At 51.7% G+C, this 26,017-nt stretch overlaps 1 protein-coding gene across 1 annotated transcript in view; it reads right to left on the bottom strand.

Annotated features, from left to right (window-relative positions):
• Positions 1 to 26,017, bottom strand: part of LOC130149157 (ankyrin repeat and fibronectin type-III domain-containing protein 1-like) — a 209,122-nt gene that overhangs the window by 140,597 nt on the left and 42,508 nt on the right. Inside the window, exon 3 of the mRNA XM_056338474.1 lies at positions 24,588 to 24,805. Within this exon, the coding sequence (XP_056194449.1) occupies positions 24,588 to 24,805 (218 nt within the window). The remainder of the gene's footprint in view (positions 1 to 24,587; positions 24,806 to 26,017) is intronic.

Genomic DNA, 26,017 nt, shown 5'->3' with positions numbered 1-26,017 from the left:
CTTCAAAGCCCATGGAAATCATCTCTGCCCCAGCCTCCCCTTCCCATCAGGGCCAACATAGGATCCTTGCACTGCACAGCTCGACCTTGGATGGCAAAATCCTTCCCAACACCAGAAGATACCATCAACACTGCAAACTACCGGACGCCTTCAAAATCCCACTGCAAAAGGTGAGCACTTTTCCTGCCAAGGCCACCAAGAAGGGATGAAAGGGGAGCCCTCATGTCTGTAATTTGTACCAAGCAGCATAAATGGAGAGCTGGGTGTTACCAGCCCTCAGATGAGATACGTTTGCATGGATGGGGCTGACAGTGAAGCTGTACCTGCTGACTGCATGGGTATGGAGGTGCCAGCGGTGGATTCCTTGGTGGCGGTCGAGCCAGACCCAGGCAGCACCAAGCTCAGTGGTCCCCAGCCATGCAGGGTCCACATGCAGGGTCCGCAGCCACATCATCCCCACCCTTCTGGGCCAACCACTCCAACCAGGAGGGGCACCCTGTCCATGTTCCCCCAGGATGCCAGCCCAGTCAGAGCTCTGCTCCCACCACAGGACCTTCACGAGGCTCTGTATCACGTAGGGAAACAACACCAAGCAGCTATCCACTCCAGGCACTCAGGTCCAAGCACCGATGCCTTTAAGAAAATAATAAGAATAAGACACATGATGTTCTTCTAATCATCTGCTGGTTCACTCCTGTCCTGCCATTTCTGTGCCTGGGCTGCGCAATGCGCCTTCCAGTTTGGCGCCCGGCTTTCCCTCAGAAATGCAATTCTTTAAGCAGGAATTCATAGCAGGAGAAATCAAGAAGAGAAAGGGGAGGGGTGGAAGAAACGCTTTTCCTATTTTATCCAGTAACAAAGCCTATTGCAGGTCTACTTCCTTTTGGCTCACTTGCTCTTCTGGGTCTACCAGCATATTTTAGGTAATGAAATGCACATTTGCTGGTCAGCTCTAATATATCCAGAGGGACTGGTTTTTGTGTGTGTTTGTTTTAAACTTAAGGGTGTTGTAAAGTTGTTCCAATGGCCCAGGGACAGGATGATAAGACATGGCAGGCAGCGCCTGTGTAGTGGGTGGTTGTGGTATTAATATTTACCCCATAATTGAAGGAAGACGTGACAACATGAGAAAAGCAAACCACCACCACGTTTCCTCACGAGGCACACACTGAACCCTCTGCAGAGACCACCAGATATGTGGCATTTCATACAATCCTTGTTTATTGCAAAGAGAGGAAAATCCTCTTACAAGCCAAGTTCATTAAAATAAAAAAATAAAAAAAATAAAAGCAGCAAGCAGGGCTCAAAGTCAGAATCAGGCCTGCTGGCCCCAGTACCTTCCCAGCCAGATCCTTCAGCTCCCATATCTCCCTTGGCCGGAGCCTGAGTCCCAGCTGTATCCAGACCATACCCTGAAGCAGAGCATCCCGACCCAGCCCTGCCTGCCACAGTGGATACAGCTCCATCACAGCACCCTGCGCTGCCAAACTGCGTTCATACGAGTGTCACTTCCACCTCTAGGCAGTTCTCAGCCCACCGATTGAGATCACGCTCACAGAGTTACAGGGGAAAATTTCTCATGTAAATTGATTTTGTGCTTGCTTGGTGGAGAAGAAAGCTAAAGATATCTTATTCACCTTGAAAACCAAAAATAGCCATCCTTCCTGGAGCATGGGCTGGGAATTTTGCAGAGCTACAGATCAGGAAGAAAACAGCAGCACGGTGTCAGAGCAGAGAAGACTCCAAGCAAGAGCTGGTGGGAAGCCGGCACTAAATAAGCTGCCAATGCCAGGCAGCGAGCTGTGCCCTGGGGCGGCGGCGGTGCAAGAGGGACAGACCCATCCATGCAAAACCCTCTCGGCAGAAATGACAACCCGATGTAAAATTACTGCCCCAATTTGGGGACATCAGGGCCCAAAGCTCCAGCTTTCCCTTGCTTTTGGTCACTGGGAAAGTCCAGGAGGGGAAGAAAAAAAAGTTTCCTGAGGCACTAAGCATGTGCTTAAAGAAGTTAGCTGAAATGGTGGAGAGACACCTGCATTAGAGGACTGAGAACACAATTGGAAATTAGGTCCATCTCCATGACTTATGCACTTGCTCTGCATTTGGGTAACTACTCAAATGCTGAGCTCAACAACAGGGGAAACAGCATGGTTCCCATGCTGGCCTCTCCCCTTTTCAGCTCTCTTCTGTTGCACACAACCCAACAGCAAGAAACAGAAAGGAACACAATTACCTATAAAATTATCCAGCTATCAGTGGGCAAGAATCAATGCAATTAATTACATTTAGTTCTTGTCAGGATACGAAACAGGTGAGGAAGGCGAGAGCTCATGTGCCAGGCTGCTGCAGAGCCCAGAGGTCCCACCTGGACTTCGCTGCACTGGCAGACAGCAAGGAGGGAGCAGGGACAACCTCAGGGCACAGACCCATCCCAAAGCCACCTCATTGCACAACCCAGCCACCCCAAATGCTGCTTGGGCTGGCGGAGGGCTAAGGGAGGGCACATCTGCCTACAACTTGGTTTTTTAACCACTTTTGCAAAGGGCTGAAGGTATGGCCAGGAAGGGGAAGTACCACTTATCCCTGTGCCCTGGGCATCCTGCATCACCCAGCTGCTCTCCCAGCGCTGCCCTGGCCCAGGGCAGCACGATGAGCAGATAGACACAGGATCTGTCCCCGCAGCCACAGAGGCCTTCAGGCTCCCACAGTGCTTTCTCAGGAGCTGGTGGGACCCACACCCAGGGGATGCAGGGCAGCCCCACAGCAGGCTAGATGGACCACTCGGTGTCACTTTGCTCCCTGCAGAAAGCCCAGGCAGCTCCATCCTTTCCCTCACACGTTTCCTGGGCTTTCTGGTCATAACAGGGCACACCATATGGAAGTTATACAAAAAAAGATCAACTTGCAGGTTTAAGCCTTTGGAAAAGGCTGCCTACAAAGGAGAACACACTTCAGATGTAGTGGATGTGTTGTTTAGGAACATGAGGCTTCAGTATTTTCTGTGGCTGTTTAAATTAAACATACAGCAGCTTCTTCTATACCGCAGCCTGCTTTTACCTCAAGATTTCTGAGACCATTTAGCAGACAAAGTCTATACAAAGCCTTACTATCTAGATGGGACTTTCCTAATAGTAGTAGGGGACTTGGGATTTCTTCCACAGACATGCACATTAGTCATCTCATATTTGTTAAGGTCAGTGGTTTCCACCTTTCACTCTCAGATCTCTTATAAATGGTGTGATGTGGGTCCAGGTCCCTACATGAGGAATCCAGGTTTGTTCATTACACCTGTGCTCCCTGGACACAGAAGGAGATGCTCACTTCAGGGTCCTCCTCCTAATGATGCCCACCTCTACGTTTTCCCCCCTGTTCCTTTTGTTCCCAGGACTCCATGGTATTATGCAGTTGCTGGCAGGAAGATGTGTGCACATCTGGACAATGAGAAACCCTGAAGTCAATGGCTTGGGCACATAAATTCAGTTTATCACAATTTTAAGTTCACAAACACCAGAAGATGACCTGGCCTTGTACTGCACAAGGTGCTCTGCGGCAGGTTCCTGCAGCTGATCTCCCTCAGCTGCTTCTCTCTCGTCTGGATGAGAATTAGGAAGCGACTGATCTCCAGTCCCCTCCCTGCGCACAAGGTGCAGCTTCTGCCAGGCTCATTTATGGAGAGCCTCTGGGAAGAGGCATCAGCTGGCAAATAAAGGACTTAGACTGAAATATTTTAAGCCAACAGCACAACAAATCCAACTGTTCTGACACCACGCAAGACTTGCCTATGGCAGACAATATCCTTGCCCAATAAACCCTTTAAAGGTTCACTGATCACAGCTAGATGTGTCATAAATTTCCCTGAATAGTTTATTATCCCCATAAAACTTTAGAAAACTATTTTATCTCATCTGGATTTGGCAATTAAGCAAACTTTGCTCTGTTTACAGCTTACCAGCCAGCCTCTAATGACAATGCACGCGCTTCTTAAAAATGGAATGAAGAGATCCACCGCTGCCCAACCCACACCAACACGTCAGCCCTCCCAACCACGTGTCCTTCCCAACATGTACGCAACATCCCAGGCACAGCAAACAACCACATGTGCTCCATGTGTTTCCCCCACCAGAAACAGGCCTACTATCAAATAACATTTCTTCTACTTTCTTATCTTCCAAACATGCTATTGAAAGGAAGAAAAAAAAAAAAAAAATCAGCTTTGAGGCTTACTCAGCCCGCTTTTGCCAAAATACATGCGCTGCATTTAATTCAGAGTATTGTTGCTTCTGGGAGCTTAGCAGCTACTAGGTCAACAGTTTTTTATTGGGAAATGTTAATGTTTTATGGCTTCATTTAAATCAGGTGGATGAACGTAAAACCATCATCTGCTTGGCTTTTCAATTACAAGACACAGAAATGAACCCAGTTTCCAGGTTGTCCCACCTACTACACAACTTCCAGCTTTTCCATACAGCCCAGTCCATTTTTGGCTTTATAATCGGATCATGCAAACAGAGATGTTTTTCCTATAGGAAATGAATCACGGGAGCCACTGACCTGTTTCTGGAGACGCAGCATTACCCGAGATGCCGCCACCTCACACCTGCCCCACACAAGGCAGGCACCAGAACACCGACAGGCAAAGCTGGGGCTGGTGGCACAAGCACACAGCCCACCCAGCACCCTGCTGCCATAGTCTGCTAGACCAAAGCCTGGACAGCCCGAGAGTTTTTTGAGGCACACCAAATATCAGAAGACATTTTAAGACTTACCACTGTGAGTTGAAGCCTTCGACCAGTCTACCCAAATATTGCGTTTAATATGAAACGCCATTTGGTGCGCAGCTGACTGGTGCATGGCAGCCCCAGCTTTCACCCAGAGCTGAGCAGCCACCTTCAAACACGTGATGAGTCACATAATGAGAGTGAGGTTTTGCACAACACAATTCAGAAAGTGTCTGAGGAGTAAGCGCTTCTCTCACACTCCAGTGAAGACTCTCACACACAGCATTTTTAATTTTTACCCAATAATGTCCCCTGACTTTGGTGACTCCCCAGTGCTGCAGTGGCAGCTTTGGGGCTCCACGTGCCACTGAGCAGCTCCTCTAACAAGACCACAATACACTGGATCTCCTTCCGCCCAGCCCTGGTGCCCAAAGACATGGCTGCACCACACATCTGTCACCTGCCAGTGCCGTAACAGTGCCACTTATGTACCATTTACAAAAGAGCTGCCCTTCCCCAGAAACCCAGCCTCTGGGCTTGACCACCAACCTCCGGGAAGACGTGCCTAAAAGCTCCCTGCCACCACCATGCAGCACAGGAGGATCACATGTTGTCTTGAAGAGCTCCCAGGACACTGCGATTCCTAAAGAGCAGGACCCACAGAAATACCACCACCACCCATCAAGCCTTCCTCTCATGATGGAGTTATGTGGAAGTTCAAAACTCCTCAGTGGACCTTATGAAAAACATCCAACAAGATCACAACAACCAACCAACCTTCTGAGGATCTGATGGCAGCCTGCCTGCCCTCAGCCATGTCATGAGGATTAATGTTTGCAGCTGGTAAAGACAGCTCCTCCTCCTCCTCCTCCTCCCTGCAGAGATGACCCTCCAGCCTTCCTGAGGGCACACAGCTACTGCTCACCATTGTTCTCATCACAGCCCTGATCCCCAGTTAGACCGTGCCCGTATGCTGGACCAGAGGACAGCCATCACTCACAGAAGTCTCAGCTTGAGGGAATGCCTAGTTTAAATAACTCACAGCTTTGCTCACTGCCTCATTTATGTTAAGCATGAGCCCATCTCAGCCCCACTCTGCTGCTTCCCAAGGCTGCCCCCAACCCTCCTCAGCCTGGCAGGTCCCACAGCTTTGGGGGTACGGCTCTCACACAGCCCCAGGCCATGGCCCCAAGCCCCCCCTCTGCCATCACTCCCACCAATGCCCTTCATGCCATTCCAGGAGAGCCGAGCAGACATCCCCCTCACTGTCCCCAGGAAGGCACCAGGAGCCAGTAAAGCACCCACAAGAAAGGTCGCAGGCATCTCTGGGGGGTTCGATGGGCAAATTGAACACGGTCTCTTGGACTCCAAGAAGCTGAGGAGCAAAAGCTACAGTCACTTCAGGAAGCTTTACAACGAGTTGTGGGATCATTTACCAGAAGAACCTCACACTAAGTCAACAGCAGCATGAACAGAGAGTACAGCTCCCAGGGACATAAGCTGGCAGGACTGCTTGCTCAGGGAAGCCAAGCCCCAGCAGTCAGGGAGAGACCTTCAGGTGACTGATCACTCACGCACCCACCCACACCACAGGCCAACGCTTCTTAGGACTGATAAATTTTAGACACACAATAAAAAGTCAAAGCCACAACTATAATGCACTATAAGGGGAGACTGCCGTTGTCACCTGCATCCCAGCCCCTGCTGCTGCGGGGCACGTGCTGACCTCCAGCCACCCCGGGGACAACCAGCAACCCAGCAGTAGTGATGCCACCTCAGCCGCTGGGTCACCACCAGCCACCCAGCTCCAGCTCTCCACCAGGCAGAGGTGAAGCACCAGACCAGCTGGATGGCAATTTCCATGGCAACACAGGGATGCCATCAGCAGAGGATTAAGCTCCAGCGGGAGGGGAAGCAGGACCAGGGGGAGGGAGGCTGATCAACAAGCACTGCGACAGGGAGCTGCAGAGGAGCAGAGGCCCACGGCATTGATTTTCACGCCCATCTTCCCCTTTCAAGTCTTCTCTAGCATGAAAGTCCCAATTTAAATGGCAGACTTTGACACCATTAAAAGCTATCAGAGCATTTAACACACTGCCCCTTCCTCCCACGTCATCACACCCACGTCTGCCACAGAAATAAAGGGGACTGCAAGATCCAGACATCTCCCCGCAGTCCCGGCAAGAAAGTGCAGCAAATCTGCGTCACACAGAGAACCTTTGAAAGAGGATGAATGCTAAGTGCAGGGGAAAATGATTACTTTATTTGTAAAGACCATGTCTCTTGTCATTCTAATTCATTCCAAATCCTCCAGGCACTGGACAGCTGCAGGTTTAATCATGAATATACAAATCAGCAACACATGAACAACAAAGACAGCCTCCAAATGCAATATGGGGAGACCCAGAACTCTGTCTGCTTTGGCTGCCGCTCTCCCTCCTTTGTACAGAAAGGAAGGAGCGGATCGGTAAAGCCAGAACCTACCACCACACATCCAGGCAGCACAGCAGTGCCTCTCCCATTTACTCCTGGACATGGGAACACCAGCCTGCACCTCTCCCTCCTCCAGCAAAGCCTCCCCACCACCAAGAGGGAAGCAACAGCTGCACGGAGGACAGCAAAGGGGAGAGAAGAGGGAGGAGAAGCGAGGAAGGGTGGGCAGAGGCAAGGGCTGGTGGAAACAAGAGGCTGGAGGGGCTGAGAGCAGCTGGAGCAGCACAGACAACTCGAGTAGGTAGCTGGAAAGGAAAACCATGGGGCTTAACCTACACAAAACAAATGCGCCAAGTAACGGGAAATTGCTCACTTTGGTCTGAGCCTTGGCCAGGGCAGAGCACGAGCATAACACTGGTACGCAGAGGGTGGGTGCACACTCTCACCCCAGCCCAGCTCTGGGAAGCAGCACTCGCATCCCAGGTCCAGCCTACCACTGACACCCTGTTGCCTCACCTCCATCTCCACCCCAGGACCATCAGACAAGGCTCCCTCCAAAGAGTATGTCAAGCTCCCAGGTCAGTCCTGGGATGACCAAACACTAAAAGCAGAATGCTGACAATAATAATCAGTGTACATAAGAAAAAAGTCCAGCTCCCAGTTCTGCAAGGAAGTAGACAAGCATAACGCCTCCCCTCCACTAGCACCAGCTCTAAAGGCTCCAGGATTTTATAAGCGCATCAGCCCTGGTCCTCTTGGCAGAAGCACCTTATGGAAATGCCAGTGTCCCGCTCCTGGCCATGCATGCCTCCCGAGCCAGCCCCGCACCTGCAGCCGACAGCCAGCCAGGCAAGAAACAGCAGCCTGCTGTGAGAGAGGAATTAACAGTATTAAGACCTTGTATGACAAATTCAATGTCAAAATAAACGACACTGGAGATACTCCACCAGCCAATCTCATTTGTACTTAAAATCCTAGGGTTTAATCCAAGAAAAGCATTTGTACCACATGGTGAAGGGTCGGGAGCCCCAGCCCAGCCAGGCTCTGACACCCAGGGCAGTCATGGCATTACCAGTATGGGATGGAAGTTCCAGGACACCTGCACCCACCAGCAAAACACACCTGGTTCAACTGGTAAATCCAAAGCCCACTGACCAGGAAAACACAAATATCAATGCTTGCATGGACAAGCCCACCTTCAAGCCTTCAGGCAAACCTGAGCCCCTCGTACCCACAGCCTTTATGCCATGGGGCTGTCCAAGCTCCAACAAGGGGGGCTGCCCCCAACCCAGCCACACAACTAGGCCTCCCTGGCCAGCTGTACACATCTGTGGGAACCATAATCTTGGCCATAAAGACATAGCTTGGGGCTGGGACAGGGTGTCGGAGCAGCACTTGATGAAGTACTTGCCACTGCGAAATGCAGATGCAAAACCCCAGTCCCCCTGTGCCAGCTGTGGTGGCATCAGCCGGTTTTCCTGGACAGCCTCAAAGCCTCACCCACCCTCACTGGCAAAACCTCTTCCCACCAGCACAGACTCGGACACGGCCTCACCGCAGCCCTCCACTCCATCAGCGCCGCGCCAGCCAGGCTGGGCGGGAGGTGGGACGGGGACCCAAGGCCCCGGGGCAGGCACTGAGCTGGCAGAGAGCAGCGCCCTGAGCACCCACTGAGATAGACGGTGGATTGTACTCCCCACTGTAGCCATAGGCTGGGCTTCATGTGCCCTGTCTCCTCCACGAGCTCGACAAGGAAAGATGAGAAAGCATGCACATCCCCGCGCCAAGCGTGAGTCACTCTGGGAATGGCAACAGCAACAAACCCACTCCCCTGCCCGCCTCTCGCGCCACAACTTATCTCCTCTCCCCACAGCAAGAGAGAAAGCGTACCCCCCACCCCCTTAAAAATCGCCTTTCTTTTTTAAAAAAATTCCTTGAACAAATGGCAGCAAATCCCAATGTGGAGCTGCACAATGGACACTTCAGTCTGCCCAGGGGAGGGAAAGACAGGACCTTCAATGCCTAAATAAATTCAATTTGCTCATTAAGAGGGGGCTGGGGAAGGTTAGGCGGAGGGTAGCGGTGGTTATTCACTTCCCCCAATTAACATTCCAGCAGCGCTGCTCTGCTTTCTAGGAACAATAACTTTTTCGAAAGGGGGAGTGATGCTCGTGGGGGCGTCGGATGGTCCTGGAGAAAGGAGACACGTCCATGCCTTAACAGGGTCCGAGTTTATGTATGATGGGAACCGCTAAACAAAACCAAGAATAAATAAAGCAAAGAGAACCTGCAAAATAAAACCCCTCACATCCCTAGACCAAGATTATTTGCCTTTGCTGCTGATCTAAATATTTTCTGCACAGGCCTTGGCAACAGAGAAGGAGGTGGCTTGTCACTGATTTGTTTATAAAAGGTCTCCAAATGTAGGGTAATTAAAAATATTTAGACCAGGGTTTGAGCCACATCATGCCCACAGCCTCCTGCGGCCCCACACCGACTCGCAGCAGCTAAGGACCTTGACTGCCCATGTTTTAAAGCAAAGCAGAGCCTCACCCCCTCCACCCTCTGCCAGGCTCTGTGTTGCTGCCAGCCCAGGCTAACAGGTGGGGTGGTGGGGAGGGTGGGCAGGGGGATTAACCCATCACTGCACCTGCCGGGGAGGAAGGAACAACTTCCCAGCTTGTGGTTCCACGGGTCAGGGCTCCTGCAGGATGAGCAGGGCTGGATCCCAGCCTCTCCTCTCTCCCGGGCTTCCTTCTGCCCCAAAAAATTCCCAGACCCCTTCACTGAGTCTGCCCATCACTCCACGACAGTAATTTATTTATTTCCTTCCCAAGACGAAAAATGTGCCTTTTCTTAGCATGGCCACTAATTTCTCCGATAAAGCATTTGCAGCACGCTTGGGAGCTCCCACTTGCTCTTGCAACTTCCCTGATGCTCTTAGGAGGGAAGCTGCTGTGCCTCAGTCCCCCCCGACATGCGAGCCCTGCGATGGCATGCACACACAGAAGACAAGGAGCACAAACCAAACGCAACCACAGTCACACCAGCGGGAAGGAAAACCACAGGAGGGGCTCTGCACACCAGACACTGCCCACCATGGCCGGCCCCACTCGCCGGCAGAGCCCTGGGCAGCTGCCACGAAGGGAGCACGCGGCAGGAGCGGAGGGCTTCCAGGCACGGGACAAAGCCCAACACCAGACCAAGCCGCGCCTATCACCATCTCAAGTGCTGCAGGCCTGAAAAGAGCAGGCTTGCCCTTGTAAAACTGAAAACAACCACTGAAAATGAGCGGGTCCATCAATACCCCACGGGCGTATGTGCTGGGGCATATCTATTTCACCACTTTACAGTTTTGAAGGATTCCCATGAAAATCTAGCCCAAACAGACAGATGGCTAGAGCTTAGCATTCCCAGTCACCACCTATAAGCAATAACAGGGCACTCAAAAGCAGGACCCTGGCACGAGGCATGGCTGGACAGACGTCTCTGCAGGGGGAGGTCAGGCAGCACTGGCTGTTAAGCTCAGTTATATCATCTATGGATGCCTACGGCCACAAGTAGGAAAGAAAAAACACTTTGATCTGCTACACATGGGAACTGAAACCAGTTTGGTTTACCCTGCAGATGTTAAATCAGCACGTAAGTCCCATGCAAACATGCCCAACTAAAAAAAGCTCCCATCAGCATGGTGTTCAGCTGCAGCCAGCTTCAGCTCGGTTACGTCCTATCAAACAGGCATGAAGCAGACTTGAAGCTGGCAATATCCAAAGGTGCTCCAGTTATTTAATTCACTCATCCACAATACTCAAGTTGAAGATTTGCAGTTCCCCCCATTTGGCTTCTCAGATGACAAAGCAGCTTGCCAATTTACCAGGGGATGTGTAACCACATCAAGCAGCTCTTTGGTGCCAACACCATCTCACAGGAAGAAGATGGAAGGATGGTAGAAAGGCATGCACCTACCTGAGAAGGCGCCTCCTCACAGGTTTGATGCAGAAAGTTTGGTAATGCTGTATTGGGTGACCAATATTGTCACCCTGAGGCACTTGGTTGCACAGCCCACAGAACCAAACATCCCTTGCAGAAGACCAGCCAGAGGTCTGGGGGAAAGACTAGCCTGGCCTGAAGCCCCACTAGCAGTCTCCAGCACACCTCCTGCTTCTTGCCCTGAATCCTCTCTGCAGGTGAAAACAATGACAACAGCAGAAAGGCTCCCAGGGAAGCTGTGTGGCTTGCGTGCTCTTCCTGGAGCATCACGAGGCTTAATCCCAGTGCGAAGGTGTCAGTGCCTTTTCATGGTAAGCAAAGGTCTGCAATCAGAACAAATCCTCTCTCAAGCCAGCATCAGGCACTAGGACTCTATTTTCCCCACTTTTTGGGCAGCCAATGCTCTGTCCTACCACCCAAGCAGCCACTGCACAACCTATTGCTCCAGAGCCAACACCACAGACACTCACCAGAGGTACCTTAAATGGCCACAAGGAACAGTAAGTGATCATTTCAACAAAAACCCGGATGAAATAGCTGAGATGTGGGCTGGATTTGCTGTTGAATTTCAAGCCTGAAAGAGAAATCCAGCCATAAAAATGCAGAGGCCAACTACTGAAAGGAAAAGATCCCTGCCAGAGGGGAAGCAGAAGGAACCAAAACCAGACTTGGCACGTGCTCCCTTCCAGCCCTGGTGCACCACAGACCAGGCGTGTGTCTCCTCCTCACCATGCAACGCAGTTATTGCCATAGTTGAACACAGGAGAAGCTGAACCAGGGCCCAGGTCCAGCACAGCCCTATCTATGTCGCTAGGAGCCTCCCTACACAAAGCTCCGTACCTGGTTTCCTCCAACAATGCTTCCTCCCTCTCCTCCCCAGAGATAAGAGGGGCCCACGCAAGAGTATCGAGACCCCACCACCCCATAGGGAAAGTGGTGCACATAGGGTCTTTCCAGGACAGCAGCTCTCATGCTGCTTTCCTCGAAGTGTGCAGAAGCGCTGCAACTTTTCTTGAGGCAGGACATTTCTCCTGTCAGGAGACGAGAAGATCCAGAAGTTTAATATTGTCATGCTGGTAGCTGGGCATCTCAGAAAACCTGTTCTCTCTGCCTTGAAAAGTCACTTCTGTAATAGCCGAAGAAAAGAGAGGGAAATTCTCACCCCCAGGAAAGCATAATTATGCCTTTCTATCCCACTGCCAGGTGGTCCTGGGCCCCAGCTGACCTTCTCCTGGGCTGCCTGGAGGCTTCAGCAAGGACAGATTCAGCAGGATGGCAGCAAGCACACCCCTTGCCATTGAACAGCCTTCAAAGCCTCATCACGAGCTCCACAGCCAAAGCATCCCTCCCACCCCCCTTCAACATAGCCCCCCCTCCCCTAACCCTCCCGCTCCAGGGCGAGGACCAGCAAGGCTGAAGGTCTCACAGCTGCGGGCCATACAGCCTCCCCATCACCACCCCTCTGCAGCTATTCTTAGTCCTCTGGTGTGATCAGGCTCAGACTGGAGATGCGACTGCAGCAGCAGGAGAGAAGAAAAACAGCCTTCTGCATGTGACAGGCAAAGACTTCTAAATAGTCAGAGCAGAAAGAGGTACGTCTCCTTTATTTTCCAGGAGACCAAGACTCAACTATGCAAGTGGAGCAGCCTCCAAAGGCGCCTTACTCTCCACTGAAGCCTGGGCTATTTCTGCCTCTGCAAACGCTCCCTTGTAGAGATAAGGCTCAGCTTTCTGAGGCTCACAAACTAGTCATTAAAAAAAATTAAATCCAAGGTGGGAGAAGTGAGATAAACAAAATGCTATTAGGAACCCCCAGGTCTAACTGCCTCTCCTGTCACCGGGGCCCTCCTCTCGCCAGCACATTCCTGCCGCTAATGAGGCCCCACCGCTTCCTCCTCCCTCCTCAAGTTGCTCCTGGTGATGCAAATCCATCGTCTTTGTTTCTATTCTTGGAGTAAAAACAGAACCAAAGTAAATAGCAAAACAGCTCTTAGGTTTCAGGATCCTTTCTTTTTCCACCCTTCCCAACAGCAGCAAGGCTGTTGTTGCCGTCAAAGCGAGGTGACACCCGACCCCAGACATCATCCTGTTCCCACCGGAAATGCTCCACTTAATCTTCAGCCTCCAATATCCCCTTTGAGATCATCGCCAGCTCCTTCACCGAACCTCTGCTCCTCTGTGCTCCTTGGGAGGCTTCAGGTGTCACTGCAAGCCTCTCAGCGAGCGAGAGTGCCTGCAGAGAGCCTGCCAAGGACTCTGGTGATGGCAGAGAGCTCTCCCCATCCCCAGTCCTTCTGCAGAAGGCTAGAGACACATCCCCATCAGACCTTCTGCCTTCCACCATCACCCCTGACTTGCCAAACTGGCTCCAGTCTGCACCCAGAGAGACCTCACGGTGCCCAGCGTGTTCCCACATGTCAGGGTAGGCACCAATGCACATGCACAGAGGGGGAGACACACAGCAGCCTAAGTTAGAGACATCACCTCTCCTCCATATGTGCCAGTGTCCCATGAAGCAGGGTGACCACTGCTGTGCCACAGCACACTGCCAGGGATGGTGCTTACACAAGGAGGGGCCAGTGCTGAAAATCATCTCTGCCACTGCCAAGCTCCCATGGAAGCTGCAGAGGCAGGAGGGACAGGTAGGGCAGTCTGTGCAAGAAAAAGCCCCATTCAGATACGGTTTCTGGTGTCTAACAACATCTTCAAAAGTCACCTCCTCCTTCCAGACCCAGTGGGGGTTCCAGCAAAGCCAAGCAGGCAGCAAGCCTTACCTCAAGTGCTGGGACCTTGAGCGCCTTCAGCAGGACGAGCACACTCTGGGTAGCAGCAGGCTCATACCCCAGCACTCTCTCCACCGTCATGGCCCATGCTGGGAAGCAGACAGCTGCAAAGAGCCAAGCCTCGGCTCCAGGGGCAGCAGCAGGGGAGAGCAGAGCCCTGACAGCACTCCTTAACCGCCAACAGTCAGATGTGGCCACTCCACTCGGACACTGCAACCTCCCAGTGCTTTGAGGAGCTCTGGCAGGTTTCCCCAGGCTCCCAGGTGCAAGGAGGAACGGGGAGACTGTGAGGATACAGAGGCTGAGGGAAACTCAGACCTCTGCAGTGAGGCAGGCATAGGTAAAACGAAGCCCTTCTTCCAGAGATGGGGGAATAAAAATCCGAGCAGCCCGCGGAGCTGCCGTGGGTACCGGTGCACCGAAGCGCAGTGCTGCAGAGACCTCTTGCAGCACACAACTGTTACTGCACCCATGCCCCGACACCACGGAGCACCCTTGGAGCTGCATGGTTTCTAACATAAAAAGCGCTTTACCACACGCTGGTGATTTAGCCTGTGCATCCCCGGACGGGCTGCAACTGGTGAGGCTTTGCAGCATCCAGCTGATGGCATCCAGCACATGTGAAGTGCCATCTACAGACAGCCACTACACTAAACTGCTCCTAGTTCTGCAGCTGAATCCACTTGCCATCTCCTTGAGTCTAGATGAAGCCACAATAGTGCCCAAAAGGGCTTATTTGGGCACAAGCACCTCTCTCTGCATGAATTTGCTTGCAGGGAAAGTACTTGAGTGTTTAAACCTCAGGCTGCTGAAGTACGTTCTTCGTTGGCACTCTCCAACAGCTTTTCATGAAAAGCGTTTTGGGGGTTGCATTTGCCAAGAGCTGCACCATTTGCTCATGTACCTGAAGCACCTGCCTTCCTCAGATCAAGAAGATGCAAAGACCTGCAGACTGTGAGCTCCAAGTTGTAAGATGACAGACTACAGCAACCAGATTTGCTGCCTGATACCTGGGAAAGTAAGAGGGCTCAAGAGGAAGAGCAAAAGAGCAGATCTACGAAGGGAAACACAAAAGAAGTCTGTAGGTGGACCAAGAGGCCCTGTGGTCAGCGGAGGATATGATTTAGTAATGCCTGCTCTGAGCAGTGACCAGAGTGGGATTCAGGGACCCACAACCACAAAGCCATCCTTGCTGGCAAACCACAGAGCCCAGAAGTAAGAAGAGAAAGAAATCGGGATGACAAAACCTACCAGATTGTGCACTTTGGGATTAACAGGAACAACCCCAGCATCCAGGACTTCTCCAGCTAGATCCAGAGGCCAGGAAGAACCTGGGAAGCAGACACATGGCCACTGTCACCATCACACCCAGCTGTCAGGAGGGGACAACAGCCAAAGGCAGGCAGAGAAGCTGTGCTGGGGAGAGGGACCTCCACACCCTGAACAGAAACTGGTCTGGGGGCTGACAGCACAAGTCCTTGTGCGTTCAAGCAAGATCGAGCCACCCAAGAGCCTTTGCTTTTCTATGCAGCTGAACCATTGCTGACTGCAGCCCAAAGCACCCCCAGCCCACCCCACATTGATGAGACCCCGGCCCGGGCTACAGCACCAACCAGACACCTCATTCAAGCTTCACATTGTGAGGCACCGGTCCTGCCATAAAGGAGGAATACTCCAGCTCATTAAATAATGTCTCACTTACTTTAAATCACTGTGGTTGTTTTCTGCTTTCACACAAACTTCAAATACCAAAGGACACAGTGCACATTTTTAGCAAGTCTAGCTTGGAGAAGCAGAGTAAAATTGGAAGTTGGCAAAGTGCTCTGCTTTCCTCCTCCTCAGCCCTGCTGCTTTCTGTGCATTTGATGCTCCTGGCCCAGAAGCAAAATTCTAATGCATCAGAGGCTGGGAAGTTGCTGCTTTTCTCTCTGTCAGCTGGTCGGATGCTCCCTCCACCATCTCCTGAGCCAGCCCCGTGCTCGGCCAGCATTCCCATCCCTGCACACGCTGCACACGCTGAACCCAGGCTGCTCCTTCCCAAAGCAACGCCAGCAGAGGGAGCAGACACTGCAGGTCTGCATGGAAATTACAGCAGTTTTTAACTGTGGTTATTATACTTTGAATCTAGAGGTTATTTCCTAGTAGTTTGCTTAAGTTATTTGAAAAGGCCCAAGTCAGGACCACAGCCAGCCTGCATCCTCTCTTGTAAGAGCCCTGGGAAAGCATATATAGTTCGCACTACTATCCAGGCTGCAAAATGTCAGTATTCAAATCAAAACCAAAGCCCGTCCCTTGGCAATAAACGCCTTCCAGATTCAAGCACAGGGGCCCACAGCTACTGTTTATTTTAAAGCACTGTACTCTCAAAACCCTGAAAGACTGCCTATCAGCAGGTCTCACATCACTTACAACAAACAGGAGAGTCTTCCTACAAGTGATTTATGAATGCAATGTGGTTTTGCCCTATATTAAGCATTAAATAAACACCAACTAATAGATTTAAGAGACAAACTACTCAGTATTTTCTCTTCAGAAAACTGGAAAAATCTCTTTGAAGGCCAGAACTGGGAGGGAACACACACTCTGGCTCTGCCTGCAGGTTCCCACAACCCAAAGAGGTTTGCTGGAGGAGGCTGGTGCACCCCACCTGGCTGTAAACACTTTATACAACCTGTTACAACATCTATGCACCCACCCTGCAGATGCACTGAGCCTTTTGGCCGTGGGTGGAGGAAGGGGCCAGGAAGTGAGGATTTGCAGAGGGGAGGAGGGAAAAACTGTGTGCTGGTGTTTGCAAGCTTTCAGGAACCCGCTGTGGCCATGCGTTGGTGCTGACCAAATTACTGCACGTGATGGAGGTAAGCAATCAAGGTGTCTTCAACCACCCCTTTGCAAAGCCATTAAACCACCACTGATGGAGTGCTGTATGGTTACCTGCTGCTCACCTGGGATAGTCTCTGCTATCACCAGCGTTGTTGCTGAAGCTCATAACCTTTCCATACTAACATGCTGGCTTTGGCCACAAACATGCCCTTACCGCAGGCAAAGCCTTCTTCAGCTGTCCTGGAAGGCCACCACAGGCACCAGCAAGGCAGCTGAGAGCACCACAGAGGTGCCCTGACAGCCAAAAGTTGCTACAGGCAGCTCCCACGCTGGGCCCTGCTCACCTAACCTCTGCAACAGGAGGAGAATGTATGGCTAAGCCAGTGTTTTCTGAAAGGAAAAAGGAATGCTCTTTCTTGCCTGTTTGCAGCTTGCTGTGAAACATCACACTGGCTTGCAGCACTTGCGCATCCCCTTGCTCTCCTGTGGGGCTGTAAATCTTCCCAGTGACAAGTCACTAGTGCTTTCCCCACCCTGTAAATCCGTACACCTCTGCCCATCCCTGCTGTAGAGGCAGGCGAGCGATTAAACACGCACAGCTACACGCAAGGGTGGGTTGGAAGACAAGGCAGAGCCGAGGTGCCACCGCACAGACACCACAGCCCCGTCCCCGCCACCCACCGTGGGCACACACGCGGCAACGTGCTGGGAAATGCGGCCACAAATTTACAGTCCCCAAAGGGAAAGAGGGGAAGCCATGCAAAGCCAGGCAGGGTCAGGAGCTGCACGCATTCATAGAGCTCCAGGGAATGAACTCTACAGGCACCACAGCCCCACTGTCCCGGCAGGTTGTCAGTGTTTCTGGCCATCTGGGCTTTGTGTAATACTTGGAGTTAATTTTCTTTTTCCTATTCTCATAGGCAAGTTCCCCATGATCGCAGAAGGATGGGAAGGCTAGGAAGGTAAGCACAAAGCAGCAGCTGAGCATGGTTTGGGGGTATCAGCAATATTAGTTTGACATTCATACAGATAGACATCGCTCCAGAAAAACAAGACTTTGAATGATCTGCATTTGGACATTTAAGACCGACAAAATGCACCTTAATACCTCTCACCAAAACCCAGCTCCAGATTCTCCTATAAGCTGACAAGCAGCAGAGCATGTTGGCTGACACGAAACAGAACACCCCCTCCCATCCCAACCACCAGAGTCACTTTTGCACAGGGGACCAAAAGCCCTTTGATGCAGCAGGGCACCGCCACATCTTCAGAGATGTTTAGCACACGGTAAAACATCCCCATGTGCCCAGACCCGTCTTTTCACACACAACGTGGTACCAAGGAAGATCTGGGGCGAGTGTTGAGTGAGGCTGCATCCCTCCATCCCTTCTGCACACAGCCATCCTCCCAGTGCTCCATGGCAACACCTCCAAGCTGCCCAACCCTTGCCCACATCTGGCTGAAGCGCCCAACAGGCACAGAAAGCCTTCGGGAAGGCTGGGAGGGGGAAGGGAATGAACAGAATAAACATCTATCCACCAGGAAGGCATGCTAAAAATGCTCCTGCAACGAGGGGGTCAATCCTGCTCCCAAGCCCTGAGCCCCAGCGGTCTGTATGCCATGGGCAGGATGGCAAGGGTGGGCTGACAGAGCCCAGGCAGGAGGTTTCACTGCACGGAGCACCAGCATGTGCTGCAGAAGCAACAGAGACAGGTAAACAAAATATTTGCCTGTCTCAGCCAAGCTCTCCAAGGCATTTGCATTCATAAGCTCCAGAGTAACCAAGATTTTACATTAAAAGCCCAAGGTGCAGAATAATTTCCTAGACTGCACTGGGGGATTTTCCCCCACCTTAATGCCAGAGATGCAGCCAAGCACAAAACAGCCCATGGTGGCGGTGAACAGGAGGAGAACCGCCCTACAGCCTAATCCAGATTTTGAGAAAAATACCTACTGCTTCTCAGGGATCCCAGGGATCCATTACAGCTCAGAGACCTACTGCCCCGCAATGGGGGATGGGTGCCAGAGACACCTGGCTCCAGCAGCTCCAGCAGGAAGAGGAGCCAGTATAGCTGGCCAAAAACAAAGCTTAGCTGACCAAGACTCATCCTCAGAAGATGCCCTTGCTCCTGACCAAACCCCTTCACACCCACCAAGCAAAGCAACAGCATCTCCCTGTGGCAAACAACACGTAAGATCATTTCGGCCAGCACTGAGCTTGCACAGCATCTCAAACCCACTTCACTGTGTATCATGAGTGTGCAGCACATCCTTGATCCCCAAAAGAGCTGCATGGGTGTACCACCCCAGCTCGCTTGGTTTGCACTGTTTAATCACAGACGCCTGTTCCCAGTTTGGCTTTGTAAAAGTGGGATGTATTGCACTGCCCACATACACCACCAGGAACCCCTTCTCTGCCAGCCTGGCTTTGAGTGGCCCCCACAAAGCTGCCCCTCTAATTCCTCCCCACGGGAGACATTTCCTTTTGCACAGGGATGCTAGGAGCAGACCTGCTCTCCTCTTCCCAAGCCATCACTGCTTCTACTACCAGCACCACCAAGTATTTGCTGGGATGCTACAAGCTGTCATTGCAAATAAAACCACACTTGCCAAAGAAACGAGCCGGGTACATTTTGGTTTCAAGCATTACTGTGTCAGTTCACTCCCGCACTAATCTGCAAAGTGGTGTGATTCACAGGCAGCCTCTCTCCCCCGCTCCCAGGACTGCTCTGCTGCCTGCTTTCCAGTGAGTAAGCTGCTGTCTGGCTCAGGTGTCACATTATTTATCAGGTTCGTATAGCATGAGGTTTTTTTAAATACTCATCAATGAACTATAGTCGGCAAGCAAGCAATTTGCCAAGGTGGGGCTGGGCACAGTTAGATGATACACACTGCACATCCTTCACCTGCCTTTGCATTTACCTCCTTAAGACAGTCACTGCAATTGTTCTTTGCAAAACTGAGGGCAGCATGTGTGTAGATCCAGTACAATTCTTGTTGCTTTACTCTGCCCCTTCATGAAACACAGTTGACTTGCCTCTTGTATGGCTCCAGCCTCTTTTTTTTTTTTTCCTCTTCCCCTTGTTTTTTTTGTTACACTGAACTACAGGGCACAAACAAGTATTGACTGGCTGCTCGCTAATGTTTTCTGAAATCAGAAAACAGGTATGAAAGTGTGTGGTTTTGTAGCAGTGTCAGAACATAACCAAATAAAAGCAAGCAAGCAGGAGAGTGTTACCACTGGTGTGATTTCACTGTCATTGGTGGGATTGCAGCAGGGCTGAGCCTGGCTGGCTTTGCTGTCACCGTAAGCAGGACACCAGAGCCTCCAACACCAGTTGCATACAGGAGACAACAGACTGCACCTAACAGACTTGGTAAATCCCTGCACACTTAGGAACAAGACCAAACTATCAGGATAACACAGAGATGGGTCCCACTAAGCAGAAACCATGCTCCATGCTCTGCCCAGCTTGCCTGGCAGCAACTACCCAGCCTGAGATTCTCACATCCCCCGGACCGGTGGTGCTCTGGAGCAAGGTGGCTTCTGCCCAGACCTGGGTACTCCAGCTGCCCAACATCACTGCAGTGTCCATCAGAACAGGGGGAGTTTCTGGACTGATCATTATCCACGGGAATAGGCGAACCTGGATGGATACACGTTGGCCAGTGCCTGCCTCCCTCTACAGCCCAGTGAGCACTGGATTTGATCAGGTTTCCGCCACAAAGCAAGTTTGTCTCCTCACTGCCTCCTGTTCCCAGGCCCTACCGTTCCGGTTTGCCTTTTCTCCTTCATTATGGGTTTTGTAAAGCAAGAATTACCTCTGCTCAACTCATCAGAAGAGCTTCCAAGATAAACAGGGCTCTAAGTCTTTCCTGGAGGGCACAGACATTTCATAACAGAGTGACTGCCTAGAAAATATACCATACAAAATAAAATAAATAAAAAAAAAAAAAAATCAGTGCATGAGAACACACCCAGGAAAGCAACACAATCTTGAGTCTCACCTACTTGGAACATGCGTGAATTAAAGCAAGCAGAAGCATCAGGCCAGCTGTGGCAGCACCACGGATGGCAGAGCTGTGGCACGGCCATGCCACCGGCTGCTCTCTTCCATCTCACCAGCCTAAACTGTGCATTGTGGAAGAGTTCACCAAAAAGCAGCAGCATTTCATTGCAGAGGAGCAGGGGGTGTCAGGATAGAGACCCACTGCAAATCAGGCTAAGGACCAGCACGCCACGACCCCTAGCACTGCTGGCTCCTCCTCTTCAGGGAGCAGCAAGATCTGCACCATCAGCTTAACAGGTTTCCTTAGAACATCACAAAGTCACTGGGCAATACCAGAATGACTGGCCTAGATACAGAGTACTTCAAAATCCCAAGGGCAAAAAGAAGGAGTACAAATTCTCTCAGAGCCCTGCAGTAATCTGCACGGACTGTCCTAGCAGCCACTACAGACAGTGACTCAGTTCTGGGTCTCTTTTAATGCTCCCTATAGCTAATACTGAGTTTATAATAGGGTTAATTCTACCTTTAACGGTCGGGGTCCTGAGAAGACAAGAAGTTTCAGCACAGCCTGTAACAGTCATCGTTGCTCTCCTCCTCCCCCCAGGCAAGGGACATGGCAGAAGATCCCATCCCTGCTTCTTGCTGCCCATCTCAAAGGCAGTGTGGAGCCAGCCAGGCACAAAACCCAAAACAGGCCCTTATCCATCACCCAGAACAGGCGCAAGGGTTCGGAGCACAGACCCAGCCCTGGCCATCACCCCATCACAGCATGGATGTGCTGGACCCACGGGGGCAAGGCAGGGGATCCATGTGAGAGACAGGTGCCAAAAAGCTATCAAATGCTCCTCTTGCTCAAAGGCGGAAATGTCACCAACATTACAAGCCTTAGAGGAGTTAAAAGGAAAGACTTATTAGAAAGAAAACTCATTCTGACAATCACAAAAATTGGAATTAATTTAAAATTCAAATTATGCAAATTCAAGGAATCTGTATGTGCAGATCCATCACATGCCAGCAGTGGGACCGAAGAAGACACATGCCACCAGCTATGTGGTTGGGGGAAACCCTCCTAGAGCTGGAGGAGGGTGGAAGGCAGGCATGCTCACCTCCGGCAGACAGGGGAAGGGCAGCTGCTCCTGGGGAACAGGGACACACAGAATTTGCAGGTGCTCCCTCTGCACTGGCAGGGAAGCCAAGAGATGCCCGGGCAACACCAGCAGCACTCCAGCATGCCATACCCCAGGGGTGCAGGGAGGCAAGTCTCAAATGTTTTCACACAAGCCATAATAAATTCTCCCTTGCAGAAGCTTAGATGCCTGTGACCAACACGAAGCCTTCGTTAGGCAGAGAGCCTAATCAAATGGATGCGAGACAGCTGCACAGCACAGGCTCCATGTGGGCAATAGCTCTGCCTCATCCCCATCCACTCTGCCAGGCTAGGGTCCCAGCTGCCCCCCAAAAGCCCTGTAATCAGGAGCCTCTCCCCTTGCTCAGCACTTCCCAAAATAGAAAGCCAAGCAACTGCATTGCAAGGCAAAGGCAGCCCGGAATGTCAGCACAGAAAGAGCAAAGCCAGAAATCTAATGTTACGAGCTGGGTAAGCGCAACAGCCTGGAAAAATGAATCAAGCTTTAAACATGGACCTTCCTGAAAGGTCCCAGATGAGCCACTGCAGAAAAGGCAAATCATATTCTCTCCTGTAAATGCTCTGCCATGCACGAGGAGAGTGGCTCTCAGCAGGCACTGCCTGCCCCACCAGCCACACTCAGAGCGGGGCTAGCCAGGGCACTGCGGGGACCGGGGGACACTGCAGTGCCTCCAGCACCAAGGTAGAAAGTAATTACCAAACAGTGGGAGGACATGGAGCCCAACCCTTGCTACCTGTTCTTGGAAATAACTTCCCCAGGTTGGCAGGACCTTTACCATGAACTTAAAACCCAGGCTGTCCAGCTGTGTGGGGAACACTGGTCCCATACCAGCCCAAGCCTCAGCTATGGAACAAGCTGCCAGCTCAGCTTGCTGCATGCTCGCTTCCCCGAGCCCCTGCTGAAGGACCCTGTGATGCCCCTTCCAGGTAGGATGAGTCTGCTTTTCTCAGTAGGTCTCACAAGGCCACAGCCCATGGCCAAGCCTACAGCAACATCTTTTAGCTGCTAAAACAAACCAGAAAAGACATAGCAAGAAAAAAAAAGCCAAAAAAGAAGACACATCATACGAAATTCCTGCTCTGTTCCTTGATGGATAGTCAGCTCCATGGGTACACCAAGAAAAGCTAAAAGTCCCCAAAACCTCATGAAGTCAAAGGCCAAAGCAAACCAGCCACAGACAGCACAAAGCAGGCAGTGGCTGACCCCATGGGCAGGCGGCAGGGGCCTGCCCCATCAGGAGCTGGGACCCCAAGCGCTGCTGGCTCCTCTTCGGGGAGCACCAGTATCTGCACCATCAGCTTAACAGGTTTCCTTAGAACATCACAAAGTCACTGGGCAATACCAGAACGACTAGCCTAGATACAGAGTACTTCAAAATGCCAATGGGAAAAGAAGTACAAATTCACTCAGAGCCCTGCAGTAATCTGCACTGACTCTCTGCAAGCACCAGGATGTTGCTTGTGCTGAGCGCCCCAAGTCCTTCCATGCCTTTTGCACCACTCTGCACTGCAGGAGGGAGGCTGTGGGTGACAGATCCCACCGAGTTACTGAAAGACCATCTCTGAAAGAGGAACTGTCCCCCAGCATCTCCCCCCCACTCTCCTGGGTGCAGCTTCAGGCTGCAGAAGGCTGACAGACAGATAAAGCAGACATAGGTGCCTCACCCAGCTGCAGGACCACCTCATTTCCAACATCTTTCGGCCACTGATCAGACGCCCCGTCCTGCTTTTGCTCATCTCCATCGCTGAGGCATCCCAAGGCAGCAGCTCCCACAGAGCTGGTTCACAGGTGCCGCTGGCAGCACCAGGGTTGTGACCAGCTCCCCCAGACTCACCCCCATGGGCATCCACTGCTGCAGTGCACAGAAAAGCATCAACACGCTGCTGAGGTCGGAACTGTCCTCCCAGGGAAGAAAGGAAAACTTTGGGTTGCATGGGCACTCACCCCCCGTTCTGCTCCCATTGTACTGATGCTCTCACCCATTGCCAACCAACATCAAGTGTTTTTCAGCACAGGGACACCTGAGCCCTCATTACAACCCCAAGGACCATAACGAGGCAGGAGGAAGGCCATACGAACTCCTGTATCGGGTGTCTCTGGGAAAGAGAAGAGACAAAGCCCATGAAACATTGATCAGAGTCCCCTGCAGCTGCAGCGCAGCCCTGACATGTCCCTGCTGTCCTGCCACCAAGATGCTCCAGAGGGCCAGAAAGGGCTGAGCTGCCCCAGGGTCTCAGCGCTGGCTCGCTGCTCACCCCAGCCCCTTGCCGCACCCGTCCACTGGCCCAGGGCAAATCCTTGCCAAGACACAGTTGCTCAAGCAGAGGACAGGAAAACCCATTTCCTACTTTCAACCTTGTTTCATACTTCGGACAGCAGCGCCCAAGAAACAAGGCACCATCCCACACATCGCCTGGCTGAGCAACAGCCACCTCTGAGCCAGCGACAGCCGGCGGCAAGCGGGGAGCCAGAAACCGGGGAGCCAGGCAAAGCAGGCAGGGGCTCTGCCATGGTGTGGGCAAACTCGAGCTGCTGCCACCATCTGCTCCACTAGGCTGGAGCAGCCTCTTTTTCTGTTGATTTAGTAATGCTGCACATAAAAATAGCTCTCCGACACGTTGGTGGTTTTGGGAAGCTACATGCCTGTGAATGTAGAGGGCCAGACACCCCGGTACTCACAAATTGCCGCCGCAGCTTGGTCTTGACACGCTCAGCCTTCGTCTCTGTCGGGTGGACGGCATAGCTGAGGGACCCCAGGTGGTTGTCAACTGACAGGCTCTTCCTCATGTAGAAGGACCGGGTGCGGAAGTAGCTGAATGGGGCATCCTCCACCGCCGTGCTGAGCTGGGGGTCCCTGGGGGGGTCTGTGCAGTCATCCTCCAGCCGCCACGCCTCCCCTGGGGAGCAGAAGTACACACCATGCCATCAGAGCCACAGCCCAAGCCACGTCCTACCCCTCCAGCCCAACAGTGGGGATGCCCAGTGGACAGTCCGGACCCCCGTGCCCACCCCACACCCACCAGCACGCCATGGGGTACAGGTGATGCAGAGCTCCCTCCCTGGAGGAGGTGGTACATCCCTGCCGCATGCCCTGGTGCACGCCTTGCCCCCCCCTGCCCCAGGCGATGGCCCCTGCTCTCACCCTGTTCAGCCTCATGTACCCCCAGCCCCCAACAGCCACCCCTCCAGGCAGGAACTGGGCAAATACAGTTGAGCACAATGAAGTCTTGGCCAGAGTCAGGGCCTCCAGGTGCTACTGCAGTATGAATATTACTACTCAGAAAAAATCAGCAGACCAAAATCCTAATACTTTAAAATTTCCTGCTATTTAACTCCAACAAGTTTATCCCATTTAAAAGGGTCACTTATAATGAAATAAAAAAATTCACTCATTCTTCCTCCCCTCAAGTCCAATAAGATGTTCCACATTAGAAGTAAATGTTTGGGGCTTTGTTTTGCTTTTTAAGAAATACAGATCGTACAGTCAGAACCCCATGCAGCTCTTGCTGCTGGCATTCATGTTACACACCTGTATCAAACCTCTCTCCTGCAAGTATTCACGTGCTCTGTGCTTGGCGATGATAAATTTTGCTTTGTGAATGGGAAAACTGAGGTACCACAAATGTTGCAAATCGCAGATGGATTTACTGCTATCTTCTCCTCCAGAAAACTCTTTATGACACGGCCAAGAGCAAATCAACAGCCAAACCAAGGAAAGAAACCAGACCTCCGGTCTCCAAGCTCCTTGCAGCACCATCTGATGCAGCACTGCAGGGCTAGAGAGCCCGGAGACAAAACCTCATTGACGTTGAGAAAGCAGCGGCAGCAGAGGACAGTCAGCATCACGCAGAGCTGGCACTCCCAGGATAGGACCAACCACATTTCATTGCAACAAAAGAAAAAATATAACAAAACACAACAGGAAATGTCTCCATAATATCACTGCTCTGCTCTTTTCTGAGCAGCTTGGATGCCGCATGCTTTTTGCTGCCAACCTCATCTTTACATCTGGAGTTTGCCCTGCTTCCCACCCCCCAGCCAAAATCACTTCTCAATAGCCATAGCAAACAATAAAACCCTCTTGCTCAATTCTTGTAAAAATAATCAAT

The sequence above is a fragment of the Falco biarmicus genome, chromosome 4 (assembly GCF_023638135.1).
Source record: "Falco biarmicus isolate bFalBia1 chromosome 4, bFalBia1.pri, whole genome shotgun sequence".
NCBI classification, from domain to species: Eukaryota; Metazoa; Chordata; class Aves; order Falconiformes; family Falconidae; genus Falco; species Falco biarmicus.
This window is presented reverse-complemented; position numbering and strand designations above follow the sequence as displayed.